This window comes from Rhinolophus ferrumequinum, chromosome 2 (genome assembly GCF_004115265.2).
Source record: "Rhinolophus ferrumequinum isolate MPI-CBG mRhiFer1 chromosome 2, mRhiFer1_v1.p, whole genome shotgun sequence".
NCBI lineage: Eukaryota > Metazoa > Chordata > Mammalia > Chiroptera > Rhinolophidae > Rhinolophus > Rhinolophus ferrumequinum.
In genome coordinates, this window is record NC_046285.1 from 49,503,244 (window position 1) to 49,529,420 (window position 26,177).

A 26,177-nucleotide genomic window follows, 5' to 3' on the forward strand; every position below is an offset into this window, starting at 1 on the left:
TGCCGAGTGACCTTGATTTATAGTAGTTGGCGATCCTGCCTCACAGTGACTGATCTGAGACAGTCAGAGAACAGGAGAGCGGGATAGCAAAGATGGGACACTGCGTCGATTGCGTGAATGTCATGTAACTCCGAGACATACACATGGAGACGTATCTGAAAAGCTAGAGGAAGGGCAGAAGTTGGATTGTGCGGGGTGAGAAGGGAAAGTATAAGGAGAGAAGGTGGACTATTCAGGTGTAAACCATCTATACCAGGCATTTGGCAGGGAAAGAAAGAAAAATGGATGGCTTCTGGCAGACCAGGCACAGGTGTGTGTATATTTACCAGGACTGACCTGTGTGTAGGGGTGGAAACAAGAGGAAGGAGGAGAAAACAGAGGTAGCTGAGGAGCTAGGTCCAGGAGGTGCAAAAGCATGGCCCCAGCAACGGAGGAGCATTTACCTTTAAGAAGGAGAGGCATGTCTTAATGCAGACACAGATGTCTGAGAAAACTCATTCCCAAGGGCCTGGATCCAGATCAAAACCCTCTAAACCAGGGTTCAGCAAACTTTTTCCATAAAGGGCCAGATACTCAGAGTTTTAGGTTTTGTGGGCCATATGGTCTCTGTCACAACGAATCAACTCTGCCATGGTAGTGCCAATGCAGCCAGAGACAATATGTGAATGAACGGACGTGGCTATGTCCCAATAATACTCTACTTTCAAAAACAGGCAGTGAGTAGTTAAAATGGTTAATTTTATGTGAATTTCTCCTCAATTGAAAATTAAAAAAAGAAAAGACCCTGGGCTTGATTTGGCCCAGGGGCTAGAATCTGCCAACATGTGCTATAGAGATGTAAGGAGCAGCCGTTGGGGCCTTACAGAGAGAAGACAAGGTGTAAGCTGGCCTCCACGGGGACAGTAAAGAGTGATCAGTGAATGATCTGACCTCAAGTCCAGCTCTGCCACTTACTAGCTATGGGACCTTGGGTAACTTACTGAACTTTCCCGAGCCTTCCCTCATTTATAATGTGGGAGAAATAGCAGTACCTTCCTCACGGAGCTACTCTGAGGATCAGATGAGACAGCCTAATGCCTGGCTCAACAACAATTTTCTTACTTTTGAAGAACAGACTATGCACTGCAGGACCACTGCTACAGATGGGTGCCGTGACCATGGAGACATGTTGGGACACATGAAGTCCCAACATCGTAAGAGGGGGGACTGGAAGGAAGGGAGGAGCTGGAGGCTGGGGTGGGAGGTGTGGGGAGGGAGTGTACCAGTCAGTAGCGGAGAGAATAAAATGGCTCCACGTCTACAGACAAATAGACCCTCAACTGCAAACACACACACACACACACACACACACCTGTGCGCACACTTGCACACCAAGGTGGTGCAGCCCAACGCCACTGTTCTTAGTGGAATGAGGCTCTGCCGTCCTTGGTCTGGCTTGTCCGTGTGTCCCGTGTGTACCTCCCTGCAGTGTGGCCGGCAGACCCCAGCGTGGACCAGCGTGCCTCACAGTGCACAGATCAGGGAGCTGTGGTCTCGGATGCTGCCGCCCATCAGAGCCCGGTACTGATGGAGACAGACAGTCTCAGACTCAGCTCGGCCGAAAGCCTTTCCACATGGGGAGGGGTTACTTAAAATTGTATATTCCTAGGCCCTACCCAAGAAAATCTGAGTTAGTAGGGCTGGGAAGGGCACAGGAATCTGCATTTTAGCAAGCATCCCAGGTGATTTTTTATATCACTGAACTGAGAACCACACTTTCATAAATGAGGTGTTAACCTTTACCTCTGAATACAGCTGGCTGTATGATAAAACAGTGGGATCCCCAAATCCTTTCCTGGAAGGACAGCTGTGGAGCAGTCTCCAATGCTGTCTCTTATGCTTCCCCCTACCGCTCATGAGGAAAGATAAGCTCAGGCTGGGTGTCCTGGGGTAACATGAGTAATTCTAAAACAGACATGAAGATTTTCCAAGGCACTGGGTTTATCCAGAAAGGTAAAACCTCACTCCAGAGAAAAGCCAGTCCAGTGTCTTCAGTCTATAAGAAAAGCTTATGGAGAATTATCACTCTTCTCACAACACTTTGGTTGAACCATCCAAGCGCAGCCTATTCCAAGGCCAGTTTCTTCTCTGCCTGGCCTTCCAAGAAGTCTGTGCCCAATCCCTGCTTCTTTATCCTAGAACACTTTGCTTCCAACGCCTACAAATTGAGCTTCAGGCTACTACGGAAGCAATTGCTGTCATCTGGTTTCACAGTTTCTCAATTAAAAAAATGGCTTTGCACACATAGACATTCAATAAATTCTAAGCAAGTGACTGAATGAATACATGATGGCTTGACAGGTCAAATAAAAAAACACTTCAAACTATGAATTGGGATGATTTATAACTGAAGATACATCTCTGCTATTGAAGGTCTTTCAATCCAGTTGGGGAAAAAAAGACCAACACAGATTATGAATAGAAGACAGCACATGAACCAAAACTACAGAATCACTCACTACACACACCACACACACACACACACACACACACACACACACACATACACAATATTTATCTAAATAAATACTGTTCCTTCAAATCAGCACCTTCAAAGGCCCTACGGAATTATTCCAATAACAATGTCAGTCCTCAAAATGTGTGTTAGTATCTCATCTATGGCAACTGCCTCAGGAGTCTCATAAAGTTTACTTTCTGGTCACTCCTCATTTTTGACCCAAAGAAGATGATTTAGCTTAATCAGTCCCCTTATTCCCAGATTTGGTTCCAAATGATTTCTGGTGCTTCCAGAAATCAAATGAACCCTCAAAAGATAAAAACTTGCCATTTATTAGACTATGCCAAGGTTCTGAATGTAATACTAAAAATGGAATTCCAAGCATGAGGTAAGGAATGGCTGAATGTATCATTTCCTACAGAAGACAGCTCTAAAGTGGTGAACCCACTCAGGACAGATGAGGAGACTCACTCATTTGCCGTCAATAAAGAGCTCAGTGTAGCTATTCTCATCCTGAGCACAGTGGCAGTGTGGCCGAGACTGGCCAGACACCCACCAAACCCAGGCCTCTTCTTCCTGAGTACACAGCTGGCCTGCATTTCCCAGCCCGTCTTTCAATCAGACTACATGACCGGTTCTGGCCAATGGAGTGCAGGAGGCAGTGATTTGAGCCTTTATAACCCTGGTCCCTAAAACCTCCATGGCATCCTCCACATGTCCCTTTCTTCCGCCTGCCAGCGGGATGCTGAGAGCTCAGGAAAACACTCTGAGGGCCTAGGCAGTGTTCAGCTACTAAACAGAGAGAGCCTACATCCCTGAAGGACTGTGTACAGCAGAGCTCCCATCCCCTTCTGACTTGTGTCAAACTGGAACATGAGCCAGAATAAATTTATAAAGTGACAAGTCACTGAGATTTAGGAGCTGTTTGTTGCAGCAGCAAGCCCACCCTGACTAATACAGACACATACAGTTACACAGGGGTGCCCACCTGACAAGCCTCTCAATTAAACGTCAACACTGCCATTTCGAGCATCTGCCCTTGTGACTATCAGTTTGGGGTTCATATCTGAAAGCGATATTGTTTTCTCCACCTTCAGCCTCTTACCACATATGGGGTATGTCACATGGCACAGATCAGCACTCATCCAGCCCTCTGGCTGGCTGCTGGGAGAGGACTGCTGATCCTTTGAAATGCCACTCACCCCCAGGGCTTCCCAAAGTGAATCTGACAAAGACCACATGGCCTATATTTTAAGCCAGGCTTCACATTTGGTAAATCCAGATTTTTTTATATAGAGTGCCTTCTCTCACAGACACAGTCAGGAAAGTGCACACACACACACACACACACACACGCACACACACACTCATAGGTGTCCCTTTTAAGAAACACAACAAAATAGGCCCCCCCCCACAAAAAACCCCCAGGCTCTCCATCATTTTGCTTCTGCCTCTTCTAGAAGGAGGTTGTGGCCACTCTCACCTCAATGAATGATGGTGAGTAGTCAACTGCTATCCATTCTCCACTCACCACTAGCCCATCAGACCAGGGAACAGGGCAAGTGTACCAGCCTTGATGCTGTGAGATGGGCAGTGTGCCCAGGAGCACAGCTAACTGGGGACCCCTGATGCTGGTGGGTCTTTCTCGCCATCTGCTTCCCTTTTACTAGAATGTGACCATCCCCCCAAGAAGAGTACCTCGTCAAGAGTCAGGGGCTTACGCCTCTACGTGCTGCCTCAAACCAACTAACTGGCATCTATTTCTGCCTCCTCAAAGGAGCCCTCACGCAGGGGTGCCGAACAGTGTATGGTGAGCACAGACTCTGTATTCCTGTCTACGGAGAGGTGCAAACAGGATGGAATGAGCCCCGGCTCATGCGAGCATCTCGGATCCTCTCCTCTTAGGCTCCTATGTGGACGGCAAGGGGATACGACATGGCAAGAAGTGGGTTATTTGCCCTTGTAAGCCTTGGTTCTAAAGAATGGGAGAGTGGGGTAGGTCTTTTGATGTTTAAGAAAAATTCCCAAGGCTCTGGGAAGGGAAGGAAAGGGAAAGGAACAGAAGGGGAGGGGAGGGGAGGGGAGGGGAGGGGAGGGGAGGGAGAAGCCTGAGGGAAGTGGTGCAGGGAAGTGGCCAAATGAATGTGATAAACCAAGCGGGTGGGAGGAGGAGGCCAAGCTGAAATGTGATCAAGTGGCGACTCTATCAGTTCTCCTGCCTCTCATGGGCCATGTGCAGGTGCCCTGCTGTGGGGCTAGTGAAGCCACTATGTCTGTCGCTGACAAGAGACAGCGTGGCCTGTTGAAGCGGTAGGACTCTATTTTGCTCTGAAACTTCAGGCTAGCAGGTACCAAGAATCATTGCAGTTCTCATGATGCTTTTTTTTTCCCTTCCTTTCTTTGTTGCCTACAGGAAGTGACACGGAATCAGCAGGGGTGGCAGGAGAACACTTTTATCACACCTCCTCCACCTTTATTTCCTCCAAAAAAAAATGTGAATCTCACTTTATTTGTACTCACAACTCCACTTGGAGGCAGGCAGGAATTATAGTTCCCATTTTACAGAGAAGGAAATCAAGGCTCAGAGAAGTTAAGAAGCCTGCCCAAGATCACAGAGCTAGTAAGTGGCAGAGTCAGGAATCAGAGATTTTCTTCCCCAAATCCCATGAATTTACGACTACACCAAACTGCCTCTCAAGTGAGCCCATTTAAAGTCAAAGTAGAAAGAAGAGTTGTTAGGCTGAAGGTAAGACCTACATTCTCTTGCTTTGGTCCCTCTGTCTCATTTGTTTTTGTTCAACTCATTCCCTTGGTTCATAAGCCTTTCCATATCCTCTGCTCAACCTGGTTCAAAATCCACTTCCTTCAAGAAGTCTCTTGGAATTCTTCCTCACTCTGCATCTCCTCAGCACTTGTGAATTCCACTTGCAGCACGTGGTTTGGCTGTCTGCTCTGTCGCGATGCTCCAGCCATTTATTTCCCTGTGCACCTCCACGGTCTGCCCCAGCAGCCCAGCCCAAAGTCAAGATGGCCAGGTCCTAATCCCCAGAACCTGTGAATCGTTACTTATATGGCAAAAGGAACTTTGCAGATGTGATTACATTAAGAATCTTGAATCCACATGTCTCTTTCTTCCACCTGCCAGCTGGATGCTGAGAGCTCAGGGCCTAAATAGTGTTTGGCTACAAAACAGAGAGAGTCTATGTCCCTGAATGACAATGTGAAGCAGAGCTTTACAAAAAGTAGCAAGAACGATGGGATAGTGTGTTCAAAGCAAGGGGGAGTGTTTTGAGGGGGGTTAACGGCAATGTGTCTTTTTTTTGAATAAACTTTTTTAAAATTTAAACATTCATCATATTTTTTGATCACACGTCATATATCAGGACTGTGTGTTCTATCTGTCTTAATCTCCACACCGCCCCCATCCTGACAATGCACACACTCAACCTACTGGTACGGTTGGTATATCAGCATACACGGGAGCTCCATGAAACTCGAGGGATTGGCTCTGCCCCTGCAGAGCTCTGAGCTGGTTTCTCAGCCTCTTCTCCCACTTGCTCTGACCTCAGGAGTGGAAGCCCCTCTTTACACTCTTCAGTGTAGGAGAGCAGAAATAGCAACATTCATGTCAGGGAAAGGGTGGATCTAAAGCTGTATTGAATGCTCTGGCCAAGTACTCAGATACCTCCTCCTCCTGGAACCCTCCCTGACTGCCATCCAAGTGGCCTGGGTCTCCCCTGGCCATCCACAGACCCTGCGTCTGCTTCTGTCACTGCTCGCGTTTCTCCTGAGGACCTTTCAGCTTTCCTCCTCTGCCCACGGAGAGGATGGAATCACCAACCAAACTCCCCCCCCCACTGCACGGGCAGAGGGAACACTTCTGTCCCCACCCACACCTTGTCATCATGTATTTACCCCCCCATGGGAGGGGCAAGGCCAATCTGATTAGGCAGAGCTGGGGCCACGTTTCACTGGTAGGCAGGGCCTGGAGTTGACAGGTGATGTGTGGTCACCTTATGATCTCTGCTCCTCTGCTACTGGGTGATGAGACCAGTTGGTCATTCTCTTGTTTGATTCTCATTCCTCATCCAAAGCTGTTTGGGAGAAGAGTATTCTTAGATTCAAGAGGAAGAAAGTTAGATACTACAGGCCTTGCTTCAACATTCTGACCTCAGCTGCATTCTCCATTTCAGCCCTTGCACCCTTGTCCAGGTATCAATACATAAACCGGCACATTGTTTTCCTTCTTTAGTATACTCTCTCATTCAGAAACCTGAAGGGAAGGAAGGATGATGGGATCTTGAACCTCAAATTGCCACAGTGCTTTATAAATGGGTATGTAGGATGCACCCTATTGTGTAGGACAGAGGACTTGTTAGCATGACTCTCCAAGACACCTGAAAAAAATGACCCCTGTCCTGGTTCCCAGCTCTGGGTTCAAGAATGCTCTAGACTTGGGCTATACTCACTCTGCAAGTTTGAGGATGGTGGCTAAGAAGTTCATTTTGCCTGAATGGCCTGTGATCATATTTTTACATTAAAAAGCTCTGATTGGTGAGGTGTATTTGGCTCAGGGGAGGTAGTCTCAGGCATGTGTACAGTTGCTCCAGCCATGAATGGGTGGATGGGTAGATCAATGGGTGAATGGATGGATCAATGGGTGAGTGGGTAGGTACATAGATAGATGGGTGGATGGATCATTAGATGGAAAAACTGATAGACAGTGTGGCCTGAAGGGTGACATATATGGTTCCAGAAGGCTTGATACGACCCTCACTCTTTCAGACATTCTTACCTACTACTGTACGCTCCTTGATAAATCCCTTAGGCCAGAAACCGGCCCCTCTATTTTAGAAAATGCTGCTAGCCTCACTGCCATGTATCCTGACTGTGCTGACATTTTTCAGCATCCTTTAGATTAGTAAACTCTGTCTCAATGATCCAGTGACACCCATGTCTCATCTTTCTGACAATCTGTACTTACAACTGACCTTTGTGAATATACGGGTAGTGTATGACACCTCTTATGTGCCACCTCAGATCCTCTCTGTCCATGTCTCTGGGCCTGAGGTCACTTGTTCCAACCACCACTGCAACTACCAATTCTGCTGGGCTCCAGCCAGTTTCATACACACAAGCCCAATGGCATCTCACGCCCACAGGGTGCTGCTTGTTGCTGAACTCACTAGGTACTCACACAAGTGTGAATCACAAGTGCAGAGTGGGTTAACACCCCTCACGGTTAACCTTGGACTCTGGGAAACATGAACCAGTGGATGAATTCTCATCCTTTCCCCGCTCTGCAAGGGGATCTTGAGACATGGGTGTTCCTACAATCTCTCGAAAGGGTCCTTCGAGATGAAATGTTTAGTTGCACATGAAACTGAGGGGCCACTATCTCAGTGATATGTCCCCTGCCTGCTCCATCCCTCTTCCCTGATGCACACTCCTTCCCCCAGTAAAGCGGTAGGAACTTCTGCTTTCTGGGGAACCCAGGCTAATACCTGATTACTGCTTCACTAATTACTATTACTATTTATACACTACAGTTTTGGTTAAATACAAGATTTTTGGATCTAATTAGAGATTCAGCATGTTTAGCATCTGTGTTCCACACTAGACTCTGGACTATTCATTTAGGTATCCCCAACACCAAGTAGAAGGTTGGTTATCTTTATCATACCCCATCCTTCTCTCTTCCATAAAAGTTATCATGTTGGGAAAGTTCTCATCCTGGAAACTTGAGTCTTCTGCCACATATGGTTTTCAAACTCAGTAGCATCTTTTTCAGAGGGGTTACTTTTTTAGATTGTTACGTAGAATTCAAAAAAGCGAAAAGCAGAATCCCTAAAGGCTTCTGAGGGAGGCTGAGAAATGGTGTCCCAAAATATATCCATATCCCAATCCTTGAAACCTATGAATGTTCGCTCATTTGGCAAAGGTTCTGCAGGTGAGATTAAAGCAAAGCTTTTGAGATGAGATTCTCCGGGATTGTCTGGGTGGACCCTCACTGCAATCATACGTATCTTCATTAAGACTGAGACAGAGGCCAAGTTCACGTACACAGAAAAGGTGATGTAACCACAAAGCAAAGAAAGAGTTTGAAGATGTTGGCCTTGAAGCTGGGAGTGATATGGCCACAAGTCAAGGAATGCCAGCAGCCACGAGAAGCGGAAACAGGCAAGGATCGAATTCTCCCCAAAAGCCTCTGGAGGGATCACGGCCTTCCTAATACCTTGGTTTTGGCTCAGTGATACTGATTTCAGATGTCTGGCCTCCAGGACTGGGGGAGAATAAATTCCTACTGTGTTAAGCTACTCAGTTTGTGTAATTTGTTAACAGCAGCCACAGGAAACTAGTGTAGCTTTTCCTTCAAAAGGGCCCTCAGAGATCACATCAAAGTTCAGCCCCTCAGGAACACGGTCTGTCTTTTTTTGCTGTTTCTACTTCCCAATGCCTGGTCTTCACTCAGGGTTGGCTTTCGCTAAGTTGTTTCCAGGGATGTTCGGAAGTCTGGTATTTAACCACAAAACAGTGCAAAACAGGGATCAGAAACTAGATCTCATTGCGAACAGTCATCATAAACTAGATCTCCTTTTCTGGTAGAGAATGGTAAGATCTAACTAGCCCCTCATCACGAGCATTCTACCCCCCACTCGCTTTAAGCCCGGTCTATTAAACTGGTCAGTGTTTCTCAAAGTGGTGTCCAAGGATTGCCTGTGTTGAATCACCTGAGGCACTCGTGACAAATGTAAAGTCGAGGCCTCTCCCCCAAACTTACTGAATAAAAAAATCTATGGATGAGGCGCAGAAATCTACATGTGTAACAAGCCTCCCAGGTGAGTCTGAGCACACGGACTTTGGAGGACTCCTCTGCTGCAGAAGGAGGGGGTCATAACTGACACAATAGTACCTCCCCCCGGCTCAGCGGTAAAAGCACTGGCTCTGGGCCAAGTGCCCAGTTATCTGGGGGAGCCACTGCCATGGCCCAGGACCAGTGCTTGTGATGAATGCTACACTTAGCTCAGAGAGGAACCAAAATAGTCCTGTCCCCTCCTGCATTTATGCCAAAAAACAGCTGCAAAAGTGTTTAGAGAGCTGGCGACTACCAATGCTTTTGAGAACACAAATTACCACCATTAGGTAATCCATGGCAATTTAACTTTTAATTAAAAAGACCTTCACTAAACAATAATAGCTTACAAATGCATGCACCTTTTGATCATGCAATTTTGCTTTGGGGAATTTATCCTACAGAAATTCTTTATGCTTGTACATATGTACAAGATTAGTCACTGCAGAACTGATTGTAATAGCAGCAAAAGTTTGGAAACAATCCAAATGCCATCATTGTGGAACTGATGAAATAAATTATAGCACATTCATACAATGAAAAATAATGAGGCAACTGTGTATGTATTGATATGGAAATGTCTCCAAGACAGATTGTGAAGGGGAAATCAAGGTGTGGAACACGTGTGTAATATGCTACCTTCTGTGTATAAAAGGAGAGTAATAAGAATCCACATTCCTATTTGCTTGTATATTCATGAAGACATGGTGAAAGTCTATATAAGAACAGTGGTTACCTCTGGGGCAGGCAATGGGAACTGAACAGATGGGGAACAAGAATGGGAAGAAGCCTTCTCACTATACATATGATTATATTTTGGGTTTTGGAACGATGTGAATGTATTATTTATTCAAAACATAAATAATAAAATAAAAATGTAAGTACCCATTTATTGTGGCCCTCAGTACAAGCAATCCGGTTTGCTTCTCCACACCTTCAAATCTTGGTGTCAATGTGGAGCTCTTCAGATTGGGTGTGTGTTTCAGAGCCACCACCATTCCGGTGGTTACCTTGGTTGGATGTGGTGCTCCAGACCAGAATGCAGATTTCCATTGTCCAAAATGGCAGTGGGAGGACAAGTCTTTGAGTTTCCTACTGAGGAGAACCAGCTCCACAAAGGTTTTGGGATTTGGGTCCACGGTGCGTTGGATGGCTCCAAGAGAGGAGGGTCCCAGGGCTGCCTAGTACTGATTGAGTACTCAGTCCTCTAGTACTGAGGCATCAGCTGATCTCGACTCACAAGAGAGGAGTGGTGGTAGCGATCCCGAGTGGCGAAGTCTACATTCTCCTGGGTGAGTTGAGTCATCTCCATGTCAACCCTAGCAAGGGATGGCGCCAAAATTATCTGCTCTTGGGGGGATCGCAAGCTCCTTTGGTGAGAGAAACACAGAGGATGGTCAGAAGGAAAGACCATCAGTGAAGATAAGACTTCTCTAGGATAGAGAAATTATTTGTAACAATGTCATTATGCTTATTATTGAAGATGTGTTTGAAAAACATAACTGTTGAAAGCTATATGTACAACAGTTTATGAACCCAAAGTTTGTAAATATTTATGAGAAATAAGTATCAAATGAGGAAAGAGATATTTACCTTTCTTTAGTAGAAATTTACAAAATTATACAAAGGTAACCTTCTAAATGGTGTTGTGTTGGGGTACTATATAGTTTTTCTCTACTTTTTTTTGTCAAATGAAATAATGGAATAGAGAGGCTGGAAAATTAAGAAGAGCAGAAAGAGAAACCTTCTCTTTGGTTCATTGGAAGAAAGTTGAATGAGGAATGATTTCCAGAGCTAAGGTTCACAGAGCAAGCAGCTGCGAGGCAATCTACAAAGTCTTTTGACACCAAGTTGGCCTGAAGACAAAGAACAAGTCCTGATATGGATTCCACTGTCACTGAAGTGTCTACATACAGTTGGAGTTGGAATAAACTGGTAAAGAAAAATGTTAGGGATACATGAGGAAAGTGGTAGAGGCTGAAAGGAGTAAGGAAAGATCAGACTGGTAGTCAGGTATCTTCAGAAGATGGATACAGTCACAGCTCTGCCACTAGTCAACCTAGTAGCCTCAGCAAACCTCTCCACCTCTTTGTGCTTCTCTTTTCTCATATTTCTGGGTCCCTTATAGTTCCTACCACCTATGGTAGGTCCTTAAGTCATACCTTAGACATGGATTGCCTCTTAGAAATTTTACTCGAAAAGAATCATTTACTTTGCAAGTAGTAATGTTCAATTATTTAAATAAGGAATATATTTGATAGCTGTAAAAAAATTAAAAAGGTAGAAATCTAACATTTAAATCTGTGGAACTTACGCAGAAAGCTTCAACTAACTGGCAAAATGTGCTGTCACAGAAACTCAGATCACATGACTAAGGCCTTGCCACCACTGATAAGAACATATCTAAATTAGATAGGTTGTGGTTTTCTGAGAAATGAATTAACTCTATAAAGGCTAAATCTTCAAAAAGGTTAGGAAGTGACAAAATGCCACACCAGTCAACATGTGTTTTCACCAATACTTTTTTTTCATTAATGTTTTTTTCGTTTGTTTGTTTGTTTTTGGTGAAACCATTGTGTTCTTCTGAGTTCAGGGAAATAATATGTTTTACTTTCGAGTCTAGAATGGCCTATGGGAATTGTAGGTGTAACAGAGAAAGTAACATAGCCAAATTCCCTTGCCCAAACCCACTCCACTATATTATTCTTTGGTTTTGAAGAGCATCTGGAGCTATAGTTCTGAGAAGAAGAAAAAAAAAATCTCAAGACGACAAACTATAAAACACAGCTACCAATTTCTACTTTTAAATAAATCACCATTTCTTGAGCCTTCCCCCTCCTAAATAACTACCACAAAATATTGCTCAGTAGCCACGGTGAGGCCAGCAACTTTGATGTTGAGACTTAGCTGAGGCCCCCACAGCCCACTTCACAAGCCCACAGAGCTATGAATAGTGTGGACTGGGTTTATTCCAACCAAAGTATTGTCCTTTTCTAAGAATAATCTCCTTCTAATACATTCTTCTTTCTACATAGCACTACAGTGACCTCAGAGGTGAAATTCTAGGAATTCAGCATGCAACACAAAGACCAGTGTTCGCCATCGCCATGTGTAGGCTTTAAAACTGGATATGCCTAAAAATATTCCTGTTAAGTCAGATAGGGCCAAACACTCTCAACCACCCACCACGTCCAGTTTCAGAATCTGTAGGCAACCTCTACACAGAAGTTATTTCCACTCAAACTCTACTTTTCCTCAGGCATAGGTGGTAGGGGATAAGACATCAATGCAGTAGTGTTGTGACCTAAGCCACCCAATCTGGTGCTTCAGACTGGAAGAGAGTCCGAGAGGTGGTCCACTGCTCCTATAGCTCCACACAGAATGTCTAGTCCAGCTTCCAAGCACAAAGGAAGGGTCTCATAATCCGTTAGCGATATCTGGATATGGAAGGTGGCAATACGTATTGGCAATTGCAACCCAGACAGCTAGAATTTCAAAAACAAACTAACAAAATGAAACCAAATAAACACTTGGTTGGGCCTCTGTCTGAATTTTCCCAGCCTGCAGTTTTGGTTCTTCACTGATATTGAAAGAAGAGAGAAGTAATGTCCCAGAGCCCTGAGACTTTCAAAGGGGAGGAAGCTACGAGGTAAACTACAAAGGCTTTTGACACCAAGTTGGTCTGAACACAAAGTGGTTGGCACCGGAAGGGTGGAGGAGGAAGAAAGAGATCAGAGATTATGAAATCTTACCTTCTCTATGAGGCTTTCTAGGAAAGTTTGTTATTCCCTTTCCCCGTGTATTTGAACGTGGAGGTTCTACAGAAATCCTCCAGGATCTTTACTCTATTTCTGTACTTGGCCTCTGTACTTTCACCAGCACAGTCCCAGCTACGACCTGACTTGAGATGGAAGGATGGGAGTCCCTTGGGCCTTCACCTTGTGTGTGATGATGCATTGATGCTAGTGTGTCTTAAAGACTCTGAACTCAATGAGAGTAGCTCCCTTGACTTATCACCCAGAAATCAGATTGTAAATAAAGACTCTGTTCATGATTCCTGAGGATAAGAAGGGGAGAGGACATGAGCCAGAGGAAGCTTCTGATGAGGTGAGGCTGGGGTTCGGTGGTGGAGGACGGTGAGGAGCAGAGTCTGAGTTTCCCTGAGGGTTTCCATTGTCAGGTTCCCACACCACAACTGACCCAAGCCCAGATAGGAAGGGGACACCCTTAGCTCCTCCCAGGGCCCCAGGACACTCATCCGCCCTGGTCCTGGACCCCGATTGACACAGACCTGTAGGAGGGGATCAGAAGAGACCTCATCCATCTGAAAAAGCTGAAGTTGGCGGCTGATCCTGTAGGAAATACATATACATAAAAATATACGTCAGCTAAGTCCCACGTATGCATCTAGAATCCCATTTTTAATAGAATATACATCACCTGACACACACACACAGAATTAGCACATTTATTTTTCCTTTTTCACTCTAACCAAACAACATTCATTGTAATATTCCCTGACAGCAGCCTGCTAAGGACTTTGTACCCAAATGTAGGTTCCAAAAATTTATTTCCAAACTCCAAAATCTCAAGAAAGAAACTGAATAGTGCTATAGAGTAAACAGCAGAGGATTTGCTAACGTCGGTCTTAGAAATTTTCAAAATTTTGATATTTTTTTTCTGAAATTCAAACTAATGTGTTAAATACATGCTATAAAATCCCCTACACGACATACGCTATTTGGGGATAGGAAGCGTGTCTTTTTCATCTTGTAACACTCACAGTACAACACTCACAGGATCTGGCACTTAAGGAGTTTCCTGCAGGTGTTAAGTGAATCAAATAGTTCCACATGCAGAAATGTTAGAGCTGAAATTTGAAGTGAAATTGTTATTTTTGCTGTCTGAATAGCCTGACGTCAGGCACACTGATTAGAATAGGGTTTATCAACTTTTTAAAAACCCATCCTTTTGGTGTGGGTTAAAAAAAAAAAAAACTCACATAACTTTTGGAAATCAAATGTATATAAAATGCTTTTCCAAATTATATATACTCATTCCACCATGTATCTACACGTATACATACACACACACACACACACACACACACACACACACACACACACACACCACAAATAATGGCTGGTTGAAAATCAGTTAATTAGATAACGTCCAATACATGATCAGGAAGTTAGCATTATTTTAAGAGGCTTATGGCTAAAGTCAGAGTCAGAGTCTTGGCTAACGTCAACAGTTGCTGCAGCTGATAACATGTTTTTACTCAGTCTCATTTAGGGTTCTTACCGTTAAAGGGAGGATAAATTTTAGATTTGTATTAATATCTGCAATTGCAAGCAGAAAGTTCCTAATATATTCTAAGGTTGTCAGAAGGAATAAAATAAACAAACATTTTACTAACTGACCTTACTTATTTGTGATCATTTGGATTCTAAATCACCTAAAAAGTTTAGATGGAGATTGGCCTAAAAATTGATTTCAGACTTTCCTGTGAATCAATTTCTGGGAAATCCTTGAATTTCTTAAGTTCAAACTAACTTCTAAAAAATCACCGATGTAATCACTATGTTAATAAAAATATATTCTATCTCTTAAATTAGCTGATATAAGGACCTCTTTTTAGCATGACTTTTTCTAAAGCATTCTTCTTCTTCTTCTTCTTCTTCTTTTTTTCTTCTGAAACACGCTCATAGACACACCCAGAAATAACATTTAATATGGGCACCCTGGAGCCCACTCAAGTTGACACAAAAAATTAACCATCACTAGGAGGCTTCACAGATAAGGGGGCTTTTGAAGGCTCTTGAACTGGGAGGCCTGGACTTCCAACTCGGTTCCCCCTGGAGGGCCTTGGACAGGGCAGGTCTTCTTTCTGGGATGTGCTGTTCTCCTTCCTCCTCCTCCATCTTGGCCAGAAGTCCTTTAAAGCATTATTCTTATTGTACATGTGACTTACAGTGTTTGAAGTGCATTTCCTTCAAAAATCTACATCAGACTATTCAAATTTTGAAGAACTTTTTTTTTCAGGTTGCCTAGATTATTATTGTTTACCTGATGTAGTTAAGACTTAAAACTAATTGCTTTCTTTTAAATTGGGGCATCATATAATTTTGCTGGAAAGGGGGCTCACATGTATTTTTTAAAACAGTTTTATTACTGAGAAATAACTGACATTCAAGAAACAGAGTATCGACTATAATTTCTTACTTTCTGTATTCTTGATGCCCTTTGGGGCCTTGATTCTAGAGGTGTTAATTCCTAGAGTTAGCAAACAACTCCCCTGTGAACGCGCCTTTGAAATACACACCAACCAACTCAGAGTCCACACCTCCAACCATGTCTGTTATCAAATTCTCACCCACCAAGCCAATATTCTCCTGCTCTAAATCACCACAGAGCCAGATACCAGACAACTAGAGACCACCCCTATAACTCAGAGCCCCCTGAAATTATTCAAATTAATCCTAAACTTACTCAGCTACCTACCTGCCTCACCCATTCCTTCCTATTAAAACCCCAGGGGCGGCCAGATGTCTCAGTTGGCCAAAGCGTGCGCTCTTAACAACAAGGTTGCTGGTTCAATTCCCGCATGGGATGGTGGGCTGTGCCCCCTGCAACTAAAGATTGAAAACAGCGACTGGATTTGGAGTTGAGATGCGCCCTCCACAACTAGATTGAAGGACGACTTGGAGCTGATGGGTCCTAGAGAAACACATTGTTCCTCAATATTCCCTAACTAAAAACAAACAAACAAAAACCCTAATAAAGGCTCTGGGCCATGCTCTTCCCTCTTTCTCTTCTGTCTCATGACCAACCTTAATCTTTCCCCCATGTGGCCCTGCACGGGATGCTGTGTCCCCTGTTTCTAGGGATCTGTGAGTATAAACTTCTTCCTTTATGACAATCATTTCTGGGTCTGTGTGTTCTAACATACCTGATTAAAACAAATCCTGGGTACATTTTTAGAACAAACTACATACATTTAAAGTGTGTGCAATTTGGTTAGTGTTGACATCTGCATACACTGTGAAACCATCACTACAAACAAGATCATGAACTTATCTATCACCTCCAAAAGGCTCCTCAAGCCACTCATACGACCTCCCTCCCATGCATCCTCACCCCCTCCCGCATCAAAAGGCAACCACTGATCTGCTTGCATTACAGATCAGTTTGCATTTTCAATAATTACATATATTACACTATATACTTTTTTTGTCTGGTTTCTTTCATGAACATAATTATTTGAAATTCATACATTTATTTTTTTATTTGTTTACTTTTTTTGGACCTAGGTCCTAGGGGGTGACAGGTAGAGGGCTCAAGAAAATTGTGACAGAAAGTCACTGGGCAGGGGTTATACTCCTATAAATTAGAAGGTCAGGAAATTCCTCTCTGAAAGTTACAAGCTGAGACGTGAAGGAGAAGTAAGAGTCAGTCCAGCTGGGGACAGTGGATGGGAAGTAAAGGGGGATAGGATTCCTAGCACATGGAGAGGCCCCGTGTCAGGAAAAGCTTGAAATGTTGGGAAAACCACAGGCAGGAGAATTTGCTGGAGCACAGCAAGCTTTGGGGAGTGGAGAGAGAAAGAGGGAGAGAGGGAGAAAAGGAGAGAGGGCGGGGAGAGAGAGAGAGAGAAAGAGAGAGAGAGAGATGGGACTAAAGGGGAAAGTGAGATCCAGATTTTGTAAGCCTTTGCAGGCCTTGGTAAGGATTCTGGAAGATTCATCCATTCTTTTTATTGCCTAGTAGTATTCCACTGTACGGCTATACTACAATTTATTTATAATGTCATCTGTTGATGGACATTTATATTGTTTTGACTATTACCAATTAAGCTGCTATGAATATTCATGCACATATTTTTGTATGACCATATGCTTTCAATTCTCTTGGATAAATACTAGGAGTAGAGTGGTTAGTTCATATAGCAGGTACATGTTCAACTTTTAATAAACTGCCAAACTGTTTTACAGGGTGGTTGTATTATTTTATATTCCCACCAGCAGTATATGATAGTTCTAGTTGCTCCACATCCTCGCCAACACTTGGAATGATCAGTATTTTTAATTTTAATCCCACTAATAACTGTCTAGTAGAATTATACTGTGGTTTTAATTTGCATTTTCTAATGACTAATCATGTTGAGCATCTTCTCACGTGTTTATTTTCCACCCACATATGTTCTTTGGTGAAATCTATTTAAAACTTCCACCCTTTTTTAAAAAATCTCTGTTATCTTATTACTAAGTTTTGAGAGTTTTTGTATATTCTAGATACAAGTTCTTTATCAGATATGTGATTTGCTGATATTTTTCTCACAGTCTATGGCTTGCTTTTGCATTCCTTTACCTGTGTGTTTGAAAGATCAGAGTCCTTGATTTTGATGAAGTCCAGTTTATCAACTTTTTTCCTGCTTTTGGTATTGTATCGAAGAAGTCTTTGCCTCATTCTCAGTCACAAAGTATAGTTTTATTACTATACTTTCTTTTAGAAATTTTGTAGTTTTAAGTTTAAGTTTAGTTACAGTACCAATTTTGAGTTATTTTTACATTGCATGATATGTGGACTGAAGTGGTTTTTTTTTGCACATGAATTTTTCAATTGTTCCAGTACCATTTATTGAAAAGACAATTTCTTCTTCCACTGAATTGCCTTTGCACCTTTTTTTGAAAATTAACTGACCATATATGTGAGGGTCAATTTCTAGACTCTCCATTCTATTAATTTATGTGTCGATCTTGATTCCAAAACCACACTGTCTTGATTACTTTAGCTTTATAATCAGTCTTGAAATTAGGTAGTGTAAGTCCTCCAACTTTGTTCTTCTTTTACAAAGTTAGTTGGACTATTCTACGTCCTTAGTATTTCCATATAAATGTTTTAGAATCTGCTTGCCAATTTCCAAAAAATACAACCCAAGATTTTGATTGGGACTGTGTCAAATCTATAGAACAATTTGTGGAGAACTGATATCTTAAGACTATTGAATCTTTCAGTTCATGAACATAGTGTATCTCTTCATTTATTTAATTCCCTTTTAAATTTCTTCTCAGAAATGTTTCATAGTTCTCATCCTCTAGTCTGTAAATATGATAAATTACATTGAATGACTTAGAATGTTAAACCAATCTTGAATTCCTGGGGTAAAACCACTTAGTTATGCTATATTGTCATTTTTATATTTTTATAATTTCAGTTCAATTTATTAAAATTTTGTTACAAATTTTTGCATCTGTGTTCCTGAGGGGTATTAGTGTGAAGTTTTCTGAAGAGTTTGTATAGAATTAATATTCTTTATTCCTTAAATGTATTATAGCTTTCATTAGTGGAGCCATCTGGGCCTAGAATTTTCTTTGTGAGGTTTTTAATGACAAATTTAATGTCTTTAATAGATGACCTAATAGTCCTATATTTCTTCCAGAGTGAGCTGTGATAGTTTGTATCTTTCAAGGAATTTGTCCATTTAATCTAAATTGTCAACTTTATTGAAATAAAGCTCTTTAAAATATTCATTTTTCTTTTAATATCTGTAGGCCCCCTAGTGATGTCATCTTCTGTCACATCTGGCATTGGTAATTTTGATTTTCTCTCCTTTTATTCTGATCAGTCGGGCTAGAGGTTTGTCAATTTTATTGATCTCACATAACCAGCTTTTTATTTCATTGGCATTCCTTTTTTATTATTATTATTATACTTTATTGCTTTCTACTTTGGTCTTTATTATTTCCCCATCTTTCTTATTTCGATTTAAGTTGCTCTTCTTTCTCTAAGTTCTTAAGTTGGAAGGTGGGGTCAATGATTTGTGACCTTTCTTATTTTCCAACATAAGCATTTGATGCTATAAATTTCCGTCTAAGTACTCAGTTAGTTGCATCTCACAATTTTGATGTTATATTTTCATTTCATTCAGTTCAAAATACTCTGAATTTCAATTTTTATTTCTTCTTTGAATCACGAGTTATTTCATTTCTTTAGTTGTTTTAGCATTCTTTAAGTGTTCTTAGTCATTTAGTGTTATTTAGTGTTCTTTAGATTCTAAATTAAATCTGGGAGTTTTCCAGATATCTTTCTGATTCATCTCTAATTTACTTCCCCTCTGGTCAGAGAATATGCTTTGTTCTTGAATTGACTTAAATACCTTAAATTAATTGAGACTTCTTTAATATCCTAGGATATGGTCTATTATGGTGTTTCATGTATACTTGATAAGAATGTATATTCTGCTTCTATTAGGTGAAATGTTTTATAAATGTCAATTTAGCCAGGTTTGTTGGTAATGTTATTCAAGTCTCTAAAGCCTAACTAATTTTATGTCCACTTGTTTTATCAATTATTGAGAGAGAAGTGTTGAAATCTCTGACTATAATTATGAATGTTTCTATTTCTTGTTTCAGCTCAATCAGGTTTTGTTTCATGTATTTCAAAGCTCTATTTATAAATGAAAAATGTCAAGGTTTATTATGTCCTCTTGATGATTTTTTTTCTTTAACTTTATAAAATGGCCCTCTTTATCTTTGATAATACTCTTTTCTCTGAAATCTGTTTTACCTGATGTTAAAAAAGTCACTCCATCTTGTTTTGATTCATGTTATCATGATACATATTTTCCATCCTTTTAATTTATTTGTCTTTATATTTAAAGTAGGTTTCTGTAGGCAACATATAGTTGAATTGTGTTTTTTATTCAACTGACAATCTCAGTGTTTAGACCATTTAATTGGGAGTATTTAGACCATTTGTATTTATTTTGATTATGGATACGGCTGGGTTTACATAAACCACCATCCTATGTTTTTTGTTTGTCCCTTATGTCCTTTATTATGTTTTCCTGCTTTATTTCGATTTGAGAATTTTTAAATTCAATTTTATCTCCTTTATTGTCTTATTAGCTATAATTCTTCTTATTTTGGTGGTTGCTTTAGGGTTCATCGTACATATTTTTAACTTATCACAGTCTACCTTTAAGTGATATTATAGTATTTTACATATAGTATGAGAAACTTACAACAGTATATTTCCATTTCTTCCCTTCTGGCCCTTGTGCTAATGTCATTAATTTTACTTCTACATGTCTTATAAATCTCACAAGTTGTTATTTTTCTGTTTTGTTATAATTTATGTGCATGTCATATTTTTCCTCCTAGACTATAAACTACTTAAAAATGGGATTCATATCTGAGTCAGTGTTGACGTTTAGTAGGTGCTCAAAACATGTTTCTTCAATGAATGCTGAAAGAGAAGAAGGGATGAGGTGGCAAAATGGCTTTGCTGCTTACCAAGATGAAGTCCTGGGCTGGTTTGACCAATATAGAAATACACAATGGCAGCAACACCTAGGTTAACTAGAGTATAGACCCACTGGATCACAAACATGATGAGAAGGGACCCAAGAGCCTGTGGAAACAGAGTAGGAAGGGCAAGTCACCTAATGGTTTATCACGTAGTAAGCAAGTCACCGCGCTGGTATCTTAAGAAACAATAGTCCTTCTCATCAACTTCTGATTACTATAAAAGTCTGAATAGTTGCAGTTCACTCAATTCAAGAAAAAACTCACTTAAGTAGATATTTGAGAAAACACGCTCCTGAAAGTATCCTCTAATCAAAATTATCAATAAATTGATACTCTATCTTAGCTCCTTGTCCTACTCTTCCCTAAAAGAAACAAATCAGAATGAATTATGTTTGATGCACCTAGAAATTGAGTGACCCAGAGATTATCAGAGATAATTAATTATTTTACAAGTAAACCACTGATTAAAATAAGTGGTGTATTAAATGTAATGTTGCCATACGTAGTTTCATCTAAATTCTAATATAAAAGGTAATCAAATCACATTGCTCCTACTTAAGACTCTCCTCCCTTCTCACCTCCACCCCAACGGTGAGATCACACATGTTTCCACCTGATTATGTTTCAAGAACAATTGAGATCAAAATGAAGTTACTCACCCCCAACAGGGAGACCCAGGGGTTGCACATGTGGGCGTAGAAAGAAGTAGGTCTCCTCGGGATATCTTGTTCCTGGAGCCTAGACTTTGGGAAGAAATCTGAAAAATAAATGAGCCAAATCCTTGCTTATTAATTTGTTACCAAATCCTCTTCTTTTAGTTTTATGAGCAAATACCTATGAGCTCCTCTTCTTCTATTTTGTAACTCAGCCTAAAAGACGACTTCCACTTGTATCAACCATGAATCTTTTGTGGTCTTAGTCAACTCACTCTCATACTCTCTAATGTAACACATTTACAAACTCTCCTCTCAAAGGAGAGCTTTCATATCTCTCATCACCAAATCTACCAACCCACTTGCATCTGAACCCTCTCTTCTGCCTTCCCTCTTAGTACAGTGGATGAACAGTTCCGGCTCTTATGTAAGGCCCATCCTTCCACTTGGGTTCTGCTCAAGGACTCTACTTTTGCCTCATAAATTTTTCCATTCTCTACCGAATCATTCCCACCATGTACAAATACTCTACATTGTAATTTCTCCTACCTAAACAAATACCTCCTGGTCACCCCCTAGTTATTGCCCTATTTCATTGTCTCCTTATAGGAAAACTCAAAAGAATTGCCAATACATTCTCTACTTCCCATTATTTCCTAAACCTACTCATTAGATTGTAAAATTCCACCAAAACGTCTCTTCCCAAAGTACCAATGACTTGATGTTTTCAAATTCAGTGGTGAACTCCCAGTCTTCATTGTTGGCCTTTTAGACAGTATCTGACACACATGACCACTTCCTGCGTATTGAAACTCTCTTTTCTTGGTTTCTAGGATGCCTCACTCTCCTAGTTTTCCACCTACTTCTTCTCAGTCTCCTTTGCTGCCTTACCTCCTCCTTCCAACCTCCAAATATGGGAGTATCCCAACATTCATTCATTCCTCAACAGTCTAATTTTTTTTCCTATATATATTCACTCCTAGGAGATCTCATCTAGTCCCGTGGCTTTAAATGCTATCCATATACTGATGATCCCAAATTTACATCATCCTTGACCTCTCCCTTAAACTGCAGTTTTGAATCTAGTTGTCTTCTCAACATCTCCCTTTATATAGCTAATACGCCCCTCAAAACTTAACATGGCCAAAGCAGAAATCTATTCTCCCTAAGTCTCCTTCATCTATATAAGTGACACTACCATTCACTCAAATATTTAAAATTCATCCATAACTCTCTTTTTTCCTCACACCTCCATCTATTCCATCAGTAAATCCTGCTGATTCTTCCATCAATATAATCAGAATATGACCACTCCTTACAAGCTCCATTACTCCCATCCTAGTCCAAGTCACTGTCGTCTTTCATCTGATTTACTGCAGTGCACTACACAGTAGAGACCACAGCTAGAGTATATTTTCCAGGATCTCTTGCAGTTAGGTGTGGCCATGTGACGAAATTCGCACCAATGAAATATGAACAGCAGTGGTGAGTGCCACTACTGCACCAAGGTCTTTGAGAGAGTAGGTGTGCCTCTTCTCTGTGCCTGACCTCTGAACATGGTAAGTCAGTTTTGACTTTGCACATGACAAAGTCCTAGGGGATAAAGAAGTCATAATGGGTCCCTGAATCAATGCATGGAGGAGAGCATCCCTCTGATTTAGAACACCACTTCCTGGACTGTTAGTGCAAGTGAGAATTAAATTTTTGTTGTGTTTCAGCCACTACACATTTGGTTATTTCTTATAGCAGTTTAGCCTGCTTTAACTAATATACCTCCAAAGAGGCTTTGGCTCTTTCCGTTACCTCTATATAATACATTCCTTACAAAGTCAGTGATCGTGTTAAAGCCTGGATCTGATCATATCATAGTCCTAGCCAGAACTTCCAGTGGCCTCCTATCACAGTTACCATCACCTGCATGGTCCTACGCAGCACTGACCTCCACTTTCCTCACTATATTCATCTCCTACCTCTGTCCCTCGGCCCACTCCTTGCCAGGATACATGCCATTTCCTGTGCCTGGATCTTTCTTCACATCTCTACATGGTTCACTACTTTATACATTCAGTTACCCATTAAAATAGCCTTTTCTTAGGCCGGCCCGTTGGCTCAGGCGGTTGGAGCTCCATGCTCCTAACTCCGAAGGTTGCCAGTTCGATTCCCACATGGGCCAGTGGGCTCTCAACCACAAGGTTGCCAGTTCAATTCCTCGAGTCCCGCAAGGGATGGTGGGCAGCGCCCCCTGCAACTAAGATTGAACACGGCACCTTGAGCTGAGCTGCCGCTGAGCTCCCGGATGGCTCAGTTGGTTGGAGCGCGTCCTCTCAACCACAAGGTTGCCAGTTTGACTCCCGCAAGGGATGGTGGGCTGCGCCCCCTGCAACTAGCAATGGCAACTGGACCTGGAGCTGAGCTGCGCCCTCCACAACTAAGACTGAAAGGACAACAACTTGAAGCTGAATGGCACCCCACACAAGTAAGACTGAAAGGACAACAACTTGACTTGGAATAAAGTCCTGGAAGTACACACTGTTCCCCAATAAAAGTCCTGTTCCCCTTCCCCTATATATATACATATACATATACATATACATATACATATACATATATATATATATATATATATATATATATATATATATATATATATATTCTTTTCTCAGAGAGATCTTTTCTGACAAACATATCTGAATCAGTGGGTTTCAGATCTCCCCACCCTAATCTCTCTCTATCCTGTCACCCCACTTTATTATTCATCATGGTACTTCTCACTTACTGACATTATAGTGTATATTTATTTGCATGTTTGTTCTGTGTCTTCCCCTACTAGAATGCAAGCTCAGTGACAGCAGAGACTTTCTATGTCTGGTCAGCATGTTCTCCAGTAGCTAGAACGGTGCTCAGAATAAAGTAAATACGTGGTTAAATGGGTGGACCAAACATCCTAGCCCCCAGAGAGGTCTTCATCCTCTCAATATGTTTTCCTTCATCATGTGCTGCCAACTACTATACTTATCTATTACACCTCCATACCTTGAGGGCAAGGACTATCTTTTATATCTCTAAATGCCAAATCTAGACATTTAGAAGTTTGTGTATAGGAAGTGCTCAAAAAATGTCTCCTTATTAATTGTGGATTAAAATAAAGTCTGCCAAGGTTTCTTATTGATTTGAATTGATGGCTCTATTACATTTTTTAAAACGAAGGAATACTGTTATGATCCCATTAATTAAATTGCATAATTCTCTATGCTCAATGCATGACTCAGTTTTTATCAATCATAGGCTTAGTGAAATACAGTTGCCCTTTGTTAAGAAGGAATACTATTGGTTGAGGACTTAGATTTTTGCCTTTCTGAGCTCTGTCAAATATTAAGCTCACCCTTTCACACTTGATCTCGATCATACACACTTCAATTACACTGTACCTAAGAGAATTGTGTGTGTGTGTGAGTGTGTGTGAGTGTGTGTGTGTGTGTGTGTGTGTGGGTGGGTGGGTGTGTATGAATGTGGTTTCTGAGGAACACAGGAGAAAGCAGTTAGGAAGGGATGTGTACTCCAGGCGAGCACAATGATGCAGTTTTACATATCAGCAATGTGAGGGAGAATTCATGCAAGGATGCTCAATGACTTTGATTAAGTAGGACAACATGGTCTCAAAACCCTTCCAAATGACTAAAGGAATTTTTTTCTCCTGTCAAGGATTTTTCTGGAAGAAACAAGCCTTGTAGACTATTGGGGAAGGAAATAGCTACTCATATTAGAAATTTTAGAGTAATGACCAGGAAGGAAATTTTTCTTTTCAAGTCTTAATTGCAAAACAAACAAATGAGTAAGCAAAACCATGCATCAGGCATGTTAAAAATATCAAATATAATAAACATAATACATAATATTAAATTGTCCTTTAAAATGTAGTGGTATGTCTAACAGATTCTATATTCACAAAACCCATGCAGATATATAAACACTTTAAGCAGGAAGGGTGAAAACAATTATGTCAATTTTTAAAATCATGAATTTAACTAATTTTACAGAAATTACTTAAAATAAATACTAAACCATTTCTGCAAATGTATTCCATACCTTCATCAGAATAAACAAACACATACTTTTAGTTAGTATGTACAAACCAAAACTGTGCATTGATAGAGTACACAACAGATCATGTTTCAAGTCCATGTGGTCTTTTATCATGCTGATAATGCAATTGTTTCAATCATTTTCCAAACGCCGTACATTTAAGTTATTTCTAACTTGATTATACAATTTCCCCAAATAGATTTACTAAGTCATGGCAGTTTAACAGTTTTATATTTCTTGTTACATCTTGAAAGATCATTCTCCAGAAACGAGGAACCAGAGGGACTTTCAGCTATGGCATGTGAAAAGGTCAGTGAATCCTTTCCACAAGAAATAAGTGGACAACAAGATAAAATAATCAAAAACAATCACTCAGGGCTCCAGAAATTTACCAATGGAAACAACAAATTAAGAAGTGTTTATTTTCGGGGCCGGCCCAGTGGCTCAGGCGGTTAGAGCTCCATGCTCCTAACTCCGAAGGCTGCCAGTTCGATTCCCACATGGGCCAGTGGGCTCTCAACCACAAGGTTGCCAGTTCAATTCCTGGAGTCCCGCAAGGGATGGTGGGCTCCGCCCCCTGCAACTAAGATTGAACACGGCACTTTGGGCTGAGCTGCCTCCCGGGTGGCTCAGTTGGTTGGAGCGCGTCCTCTTAATCACAAGGTTGCCGGTTTCGACCATGGCAAGGGATGGTGGGCTGTGCCCCCTGCAACTAGCAACGGCAACTGGACCTGGAGCTGAGCTGCGCTCTCCACAACTAAGACTGAAAGGACAACAAC

General features: G+C 41.5%; 1 protein-coding gene across 1 annotated transcript in view; it reads right to left on the minus strand.

Annotated features, from left to right (window-relative positions):
• Positions 1-9,817: 9,817 nt before the first annotated feature.
• Positions 9,818-26,177, minus strand: part of SLC12A8 (solute carrier family 12 member 8) — a 126,392-nt gene continuing 110,032 nt past the window's right edge. The window contains exons 12-15 of the mRNA XM_033090567.1: positions 21,322-21,419; positions 20,648-20,765; positions 13,642-13,702; positions 9,818-10,720 (exon numbers count right to left, since the gene is read on the minus strand). Of these exons, the coding sequence (XP_032946458.1) occupies positions 10,558-10,720; positions 13,642-13,702; positions 20,648-20,765; positions 21,322-21,419 (440 nt within the window). The 3' untranslated portion in view covers positions 9,818-10,557. The remainder of the gene's footprint in view (positions 10,721-13,641; positions 13,703-20,647; positions 20,766-21,321; positions 21,420-26,177) is intronic.